Below are 8,847 nucleotides of genomic sequence, written 5' to 3'. Positions count from 1 at the left end.
GGGGAAAGAGGCTCATAAATCTGCCCTGAGGGCAATTATAGAAAACAGACCACATTTATTCCTGAAACACAGTTTTCAGCCCGCTCCTGTGGGCTCTGCAGCAGCCTCACACCAGCTGGTCCAGGGTGGGGCAAGAAGGACAAAGAGGTGCTCAGCTCGTGCTGCAGCCTCACTTGAAGGAGACTGTCAGTGTTTGTCTGTCTGCCCTGATTTTCACAAGACATGCAGGAGCTGACTGGCATGGTGATTCTTGCTGTCCTCTCCAGGTCAAGAGGCTCAATATCTACACAGTGGGGCTGGCAGACAGAGGGACAAGCAGCAAGTGGACCTCCCAAACCTTGGTTTCTTGGGAAAAATTCTAATGTATTTTGTTTACTAAGGCGCACAAAGTTGGTCCACAGGACCATTACCACTGATGCCTAACAGGGCTTTGAGGGCTAACTGGCCTTTAATAGCCTTGATGAGCCTCAACTGGGGGCTTCCAGCAACCTCCATGGAGCATATTTAAGCTCTTCTCAGGGCTTTCACTTCATGCCTGAGTTTTGGTGTAGGGGTGCTGGTCTCTAGCCTAGCTCCAGATGTGCTTCTACCTGGCCAACAATACGTCTGGTCTTCAGCTTATGGATTGATATCCTGGTCCTGGACCCTGTGTCATCACTACAGGCCTGATAGTTATTTTGTACTGAATCAAAGAGTTCAGAATCTTCAGGGGCTTTTTTGAGAGAAGTTTATAATGGACAGTATGTTAGCCTCATGAATATCATAAAAAAATACACAGGCCATATTTTCAACAACAAAAATGTATTGGTGAATTGTGAAGTTGCTATAGGGTGTTCATAAGAAAATGAAATAAGAACAGGAATATCCCCAAGAGACCAGTTTGGATTTCTATAACTGTAACATTTGCTCCACTCCAGCTTACATGTAAGTAAGTCCTTTCTGAGCTAAAACCACTAAAACCTTTTATACTAATAACTCTGAACTCTTATCTGTCTCTGTGGATGAGCTGGTGGTGCGTGTTCTGATACCAGGCTATAGTAACACTACACACATCTGGGTGCCTTGATGTGTTATAACCCTTTTGTTTTAGCACAGGTTCACTGTGAAATCTGAGAGCAGATGAAAAAGAGTCAATTCCTGGAGACATGATGGCTTTCACTGTTCAGTTGCACTGCGAAGCGGTCTGCTAGAAGGGTACAGCAACAGCACTCAATTTGGCAGAAATTTGAGGTTTGGGAAGTTTTTTTTTTTTACTAGCTGCATAATGGTTTATTGGAGCGGGGAAGCCGTGGTTTAGGTCTGAGAACTCCACTTCTCCAAGGGAGATCTAGCTCAAGACTGACAAGTTAGAGGCACTTCAGCATTAAGTTCAGGATGGAAGCCCTATATGTCAGACTTCACCTTGGGAAGGGTTTTGAGTTTAGCTCCTTAAAGGTGTAGCTGCAGACAAGGGTTCCGAGCTGCTCTCATCTTCCAGAGAGGGTTGCCTCTACATATTGGACAGAGTGATAGAGTTGAAGTAGCTCAGCAAGTCCTCCATGGTGAATTCCATGGCAATCCCTGACCCCATGTAACAGCGCTGGATCAGATCCTCAAACTCCTGGTACTGACGTATGAACTCCTGCTCCATGGCATGCCACACCACCTGCGGAAAAGCAGACCATCAGCTCCCTTCATCAGCCCATGACATCTATACATACTTTGCAGTCCTGAACCCTGCAAAGCCTCATAGTGTTACACCCAGATCACGCTCCAATTACCGGTAAAAGATTTTCCTCTGGGGAGAGATACTTGTGGATTTTCCTGTAGAGGTTTTCAAGGGCTCTTTTTACTTCCTTGCCTGGGTATTTTTCAATGACCTTCCTCAGCTCTTGCTTGCTGTAGGCCAGCTGAAAGCTGACCTCTTCTTCTTTCACCCCTTGAGCCACACGGGCTTTCACCCCTTCAAAGAAGTGCTGGAAAGGCAAGGAGACATTCACTGATGAGCTGCCCTACGGTGGACTCCTGTGTCAGGGCTGAAACCCAACCACTTTTCTCAGTTCCCTTCTCATGTCTAATTAAGTGGAAATGAAGTGTAGGAGGTTGTTTATTCTCCAGGAAAGTGGGGCATGGGGATTTTCATCAGTTTTCTTCCCTCCCTGCTTGACAAGCTACATTTCTAATGATTGCAGTACCATAGAGCCAGGGGACTACTGGAAAAAATGTCTTGCATTCCTTGGTGCTTCATGCAGCTTTGCTCACTACAGAGGATTTGGAGCCAGAGGTGGGATGGAGGGATCCAAGAATCTTCAGAACTGTAAAGCAAAACTCATTTTTTCTCACTTCTTCCAGGATATTGAATGAAAGCAGAAAGAGGATGGTCTGTAGGGAGGCATTTCAAAAGGAGTACGTGTTGACACCAAGCATGGCTGTTGCTTGAGAGCCCAGGGTTATGTCGACCCCAAGGAATACAGACCTCATGGACCTTTCAGAAAAGTACCAGAAGCAGTGTAGCTCAGCAAAAAGCTCGATGATGACAGATACTTTTTTCAACATGAGTTTTTCAAATGCAGAATTTGTCAGTCTGGAAGGGACCTCAGGAGGTCTCTAGTTCAACCTCCTGTTGAAAACAGGTTCAAACTGATTTGAAACAAGGGTACTTGGGGCATTCTCAGGGTAGGTCTTGAAAACCTTCAAGGACAGAGACTGTGTAGCCTCTCTGGACAGACAGTTTAAATGCTTTATTATCCTTACAGTAATTTTTTTCCTTCTATCCAGCTGGAACATTCCTTTTTACTTTTCAGACTGTTATCTTTAATCATCCTCCTGTGAATCTCAATAACCTTCTAGGGAAGGTGGCTACTAGGTACCCCAAAATAGTTTCATTTCCAGGTTGACCAGGTCCTGCTTCTTCAGCCTCTCCTCACCACCTTGCTGGCCCTCCACTGGCCTTGCTCCAGTTTAGCAAGACCTCCTGTCACAGGTGGATATGACATACATCTCTACCTATCTCTTCCACAGCTGGACATGGTATTCCACATCTGGTCTAATGAAGGCTGAAAAAAGGGAATGATCACTTCCTTCAGCCTACAGTCTACCATCCTGCTCATACAGTCTGGTAATCTGTGTGCTGTCTTGTGTATTTCCACTGCAACTTTGCTGTGGAGAAATACCCTAAATCCTGAGTATTTTCAGAATGAAAGAGGTTCCTAAATGTATAAGTTGTTTTCAGAAACTGAAATGGGCTTCTACATTACTTAGGCCCCTTGGCAACCTCTCTTGATGTTAATGAAATTTGCTCGGATCTGAAGGGCTATGTGGTCTGCTAGAGGAGGCCATGTCAGGATTCTCAAAATCCCTGAGCAGAATGCAATCCAAGTACCCTCATAGGTTACTTGCTCTGCTTTGTTGTGAGCAGAGAAATTATACTTTCCCTCACAGAGAAAGGATTTGAAGCCATTAACACAGCTGGTCTTCCAGTCAAACCTACAAGATGTTTGACAGCAAAGACTGGAAACAAATTGAAAGTAACAGGCCCTATAAATAATTTAATCTGATCTCAATCTGTGAGGCATTTTAGGCCAGTGAGAAGAGAGAAGGAGCAGAGCGAGCAGAGGTCTCGGGAGCAGTCACCATCTCTGGGAGATGGGGGATGCCAGTTTGAGGTAGCAAAGCCGGATGCTCTTAGCTCAGTTAACAAAGCAGCCGCTTGGGAAAAGTGAAGCTGTGTTAGACTTATTAGTCCAGGCAGCCGTGCAAAAAGAAACCAGCATCCGCCAGACTCAGGCACGCAATCCAGAGCAGGGTCTGAACAGGCCCTCACAACACTGCATGGAGTTGCAGAACTGGTACCAGCATCTGATGCTACTGAGCCCGGGTCTTGTTGGGGCTGTGCTCCGTGTGGTCAGAGAAGGTGTGAGGACAACACACTAACATAATCCCAGACTGGATTGGGGTGGGGGTGGTTTGGATTTGAACACCAGCTAATTCATAATTTTGGGAAGTGTTGTTGCCCTTTGAGACCCAGGTGAGGGTCAGTTTAACCCATACTCACGTTGAGCTTCTCCAGTGGCTGGCCCAGGTACTTGATGACATATTTCTCCATGTGCTCACTATATCTTTGCTTGGCTTCTATCTTCTTAGCCTCCAAGCAATGGATCTTCTTTTGGCATAGGAAGCAGTGAATATGGTAGAAATTTTCCATCATGACCATATCTGTGTTCACCTTCAGGTTTGCTGAGGACAGACTATTGACTTAAAAGAAAGGAACAAATCAGGTGTGGGGAGAAGACCCTGCAGGGTGAGTCAGAAGGGATATGAGATACAGTTTGGTCACCAGTTGAGAGTTTAACCAAGAGCTCAGATGAGCATCATCACCAGTTGTTGTGTTTTTCAACCACCTTTCCTTGCAGAGCTTCGGAGTCATGACATTTAATAACTGTTTAACCAAACATCCATGTCCAGACCTGTTTCTGAGCTAAGTGCTGGAGCAGCACGTCCGCACGGCACACACTTGGCCTGCCAAGCAGAGCCATGGGTCACCATGCTGCCAGCCACTTGCCAGCTGGTCTGGAGAGGGCAAGAGCTTGAGTAGCTCATTGTGCTTACGCAACAGAGAGGCCCCTTCTTGCACATGGTGGTGAACATGTCATTAGGCTATCTCATTTGAACCGTCTGACTTCTTCCATTACCAGAGGGAGTAACTATCTGCAACACAAATACTGATCCCTGTTCGTTAGATTGATTTGCTATCTCACCTGCTTTGCTGTAAACATTGCTGGAGCCTGGAAGGGGCTGTTAAGAGCTGCTATTCAGTGGGTCACTTCAGGCCCATCCGCAGGTGGGAGCTGCCTCTCTACACCACCTCATGATCTGTGGTTTGAGGGCTTGGAGTTGTTCCTTCTGCAGCCCCTCATGTCCTCTCCAGGCTGGGAATCAGTGTATCTCCACTGACAGAGAGCTGTAGGCACCAGCTAGGACAACGCAAGGATCTACTGAATGCTATAATACCGGCCTTGCTCTCCCAACCCTTCTCTCCCTACCAATGTACCTTGGTGCTTTGGGGGAAAGTTGCTCTTTGGCTGCTACTGATCCCAAGACCTCTGAGCTTGGGAATCTGATCTGTAGTGAGGAGCTACTCCCTCCACAGTTGAAAAGGACAGATTGACATCAGATTCAAAGCTAAGCACATGTTTCAGCCATGTCACAACCAGGACCATGCTGGTGTGGCAGACATCAGGCACCTGGCATGCCAGGCTCTCTGAATTCGTCTGGGAGTCCCAGGCACGGTGAAGGCAGTTTTAGTCCCAGGCAGTGCCCAGGGGGCAGGTAACCTACACATCCCCTCTCTGGTGGGTCGGCTGATTGACAGTAACTCCTGAAGCTGCAGCTATGCCTTTATCTGAGTGATGCATCCAGTTGCCCGCCTTTGTACTCACTGCTGCTGAAGACGCTGCTGGCCAGCCTGAGATGTGCTTTGTCCAGCTCTCCTCTCCGCCGAGCTGTCCTGAACACCTCCTCCGAGAAGTTCACAAACTCCTCGAAGTGGATCACGGCAGGCAGGATCCCGCCTTTCATCTTGCTGGGCACCTTTGCCTCCTCAATCTCTTTGCACAAGCTCCCCTGGCAACAACACAAAGAGATGGTGCTCTCAGATCTGACATGACTACAGTCTTACTTTACAGTGGACTAAGGCACAGGCCATAAAACAAGCAAAGTAATCAGTTGTGTGTACCACTTTCTCCATTTACAATATCTTCCATGGGAAGATATGTGAGTTTCTTTGAGGCTGGATATGAAGTTGTGCTCGATGCTCTCCTGGAGCTGATGTACCTGGTCTCTCAGGCTGTGTGGTTCTTTGCTGCAATTTCCCCACACAGACACTTGCAGCTCCTGGAGCCAGGGGTGTTCACCACTGCCACTTCTTGCACTTCTCATGCTGGTTTATGAGCAGATTTGCTGCTTCAGGTCTTGGTACAAACATGGTTATTGTCAACATGCGCCTTCCCTTGACCTCAGTGGGCACAGGACCAGGTTTTTTGACCAATTCTGATGGGTTCTCAACTGCCCCACACTCCCCTCCCTGCTGCTTGGTCCTGGAGCATGTCCTGCTGTGACAGCAGGAGAACAGGAGAGCTTGGCTTCAGCCATCTGACGTGATGCCATGACACGCACAACCTCCCAGTACTCTATATGGGGCAAAAACCTTTGGTTTGACCATCCTGGTAAGAGGAGACACAGGTGGCACTTACCCCACCTCCCTCACATAGACAGAGTCATTGATGTAGTGAGGGTCTAGTCCTCCCAAAACCAAAAAGCCAGATCCCTGTCTGATATAAACTTCTACTGCCTTCAATGAAGATCAGGTTAGAAGCCTAGAAGATTCTGAAGGGGGTCAGAGATCACTCAGGTCTACTTGTACTTACTCTTGCTGACACTCACAATGTATTTGTTGAAGCTGCTCTTGGCCAGGAGCAGCATGTTGCCCAGGACAGTGTTGAGGAAGGATGAGGGCAGAGCTGAGGAAGAGCCCCACATCTCGAAGATGGAATCATTCAAGGCAACCAGGACCTGCAAGCAGCCGAATGGGTGGACCTTATTGCAGACATCTACGAATCCTCTCAGCTCTGGTTCCAGGCAACTAAAGATCTCACAAAGTAGATGGGTCGTAGGTTCTTCTAGTCTTGGGGAAAAAAAAAGCAAGTAAGTAAATGGAGAAGGGCACTGGCCCTGTGGCTGCAGAGGCCAGGGCAAAGCTAAAGAAATAACCAAAGCCTTCTGTATCACAGTATACTTGCTTAATCCTTCAACTCTTCATTGTCTCAGCTTGTGGAAAGATATTGAAATGTCCTGTTTCACCAGCCAAATGAAAAATTTCAGTGTTTTTATGCTGACATTTTTTATAAGATTATTGTTTCATAGTATATCTTTATTACATTGCTAACAAGGAAATAAAACTGATCAAAAGATAGGCTTTTCTGTGAAACGTAAACCTCACCTTCTGGCCCACCCTGAAGCAGAACCACTGTGCTGGGGAGAGACAGAACCAGCAGGCTCTGCACAGCCTCTCTGCACACCCAGCTGCAATGCCTCCTGTTTTTTGTGATCCAGGATGCAAACCTGAGATCACTGAGCTGACACCAGGGTGGTCAAGAGTGGAAAAAAATTCCATCTACCAGTTCCTCAGGCAGTTCCTGTAGGACACTCCAGACCATGCCCCCTCAGAGCAGCCAGCTCTATCTCACCACCCACGTACTGGCTCCGAGGCTTGGCGCAAGGAGGGTCCTCTGGAGATGCCGTGCTCTCTGCTTCCTTAGAGGCAGATGCCTGAAAGAAAGGATGGGATGGAAATTATTTGTCTGCCCTCCCTCAGAGAGGAAAACTTGAGACCTGGGTTTCATTTCTGCTGCCTCATGTTGGAGTCCTGTGTTTAATGCTCCTGTTGGAGCTATCAGTTAAGTGCAATTCAATTCTCTATCATCATGTCTTAAGCTCCCCCACTACCAACACCACTGACAGTTGCTAGAGGACAAGAGCCCAGGACACCTCAGGTATCTGACAGAGGTGAGTAGCCACCTCACTGTGTCTGCTGAGGCTTTTATCAAGCTGGAGGGGGGATGTGTTAATGGGACTAGAGTGGACATAGTCCTCATGCTTACCTCCAGCACCTGCAGGTCTGCAGCATCCCGGCTTAGCTGGAAGAATTCCTCAATGAACTGCTGCTCTGCGGTGCAAAGGGGTTGCAGCTCTCTCAGCACCTGTTCTAACATCTGCTTAAAGACCATCAGGCGTGTTAGAGGCCCCTTATAGCACACATTGAGGACAGCAGAGTAGATGTCCATGTCCACCTGAAGTGACATCTAAGCCAGGTCAGCAGTACAGAGCATCTCTGCTCCTGCCCCAGGTACACAGCATAGATCACAGGTGTCAAAAGCAGGGCCCGTGGGCTGGATCCAACCCCCTCTTTGTTTTATCTGTTCTGGCACTTTGTTTCCACCCGGCGGCAGTGCCAAATTCCTTGTCCCCAGGCTCCTGCCAGCACTGGTCACTGTGCAGCGTGTGACACGCGTGGTGCTGCAGGAGGACGGTGTTCGAATGAGTTTGACAGCCCTGCATTGCAGGACTGTCATTGCAATAACGTTATGGTTAGAGAAAACACCTTTTGGGATTTCTCTGTGCACAGAACAAATGGGCTTTGCAGAAGAGGCCACAGCACAGTTTTTAAAATAATGTTGTTCTCTTTATTTGTTTTTCTCTGAGATATGTATAATTTTACCAGCTGTATATTGCATTATTATGTGATGCCAGGGTCTCCCTCTTCTGCTCGTGCTAACAGGAATATTTCCAGTTGCTCAAGTGAAGTATGGAGGAGTAGTATGCTGTAATTTCTACGGTGTTTCTGATTAGAAGTTGTGTTCATGTGTAACAGTTTGGAGGATGAGTAAAGAAGTATCAAAAAAGCTAAAGGCTGCAAAAGAGCACCTGAATGTTTTATTCCTTTTTAGTTAATATATAATTGCAGTTATTGAGTGGAAACTGTTGAGTTTCCACTAGTGTTGTTGAAAATGGTGAAACTAGTGCTATTGAGTTGCCACGGAGTGGAAAGAAGCCACACACCACTTCTGATTCTGTTCTGAAAACCTTTTACTTTCCCATTGCTCTCAAAACCAGTTTCACATTTAGTAGATAATTACATGTATTTGCTTCTGTTAATTAAAACCAAATCTAGCATTCAAAAATGCAAGACTTAAATCTATTTGATTTTGGTTATATTGACCTTTTAAAACAGAACTGGATAAATGTAATTTTAGGACTGTGTAAATAGTCCTGGAATCACATTCGGCTCTTTGAAGGCGACCACAAGGCTGA

The 8,847-nt window shown here is 46.8% G+C and overlaps 1 protein-coding gene across 4 annotated transcripts in view; it reads right to left on the bottom strand.

Annotated features, from left to right (window-relative positions):
- Window positions 1-784: 784 nt before the first annotated feature.
- The window catches only part of LOC102098749 (exocyst complex component 1), a 33,891-nt gene continuing 25,828 nt past the window's right edge, over window positions 785-8,847 (bottom strand). For 3 of the 4 annotated variants that reach the window (XM_065028046.1, XM_065028045.1, XM_021293921.2), the window contains exons 12-18: window positions 7,638-7,748; window positions 7,235-7,305; window positions 6,421-6,661; window positions 5,418-5,601; window positions 4,034-4,233; window positions 1,761-1,955; window positions 785-1,645 (exon numbers count right to left, since the gene is read on the bottom strand). In XM_065028046.1, coding sequence (XP_064884118.1) covers window positions 1,490-1,645; window positions 1,761-1,955; window positions 4,034-4,233; window positions 5,418-5,601; window positions 6,421-6,661; window positions 7,235-7,305; window positions 7,638-7,748 — 1,158 coding nt within the window. In that variant the 3' untranslated portion in view covers window positions 785-1,489. The remainder of the gene's footprint in view (window positions 1,646-1,760; window positions 1,956-4,033; window positions 4,234-5,417; window positions 5,602-6,420; window positions 6,662-7,234; window positions 7,306-7,637; window positions 7,749-8,847) is intronic. The other variant, XM_065028047.1, reaches the window with a different exon arrangement.

Source organism: Columba livia, chromosome 12 (assembly GCF_036013475.1).
Source record: "Columba livia isolate bColLiv1 breed racing homer chromosome 12, bColLiv1.pat.W.v2, whole genome shotgun sequence".
Taxonomy (NCBI): Eukaryota; Metazoa; Chordata; class Aves; order Columbiformes; family Columbidae; genus Columba; species Columba livia.
This window is presented reverse-complemented; position numbering and strand designations above follow the sequence as displayed.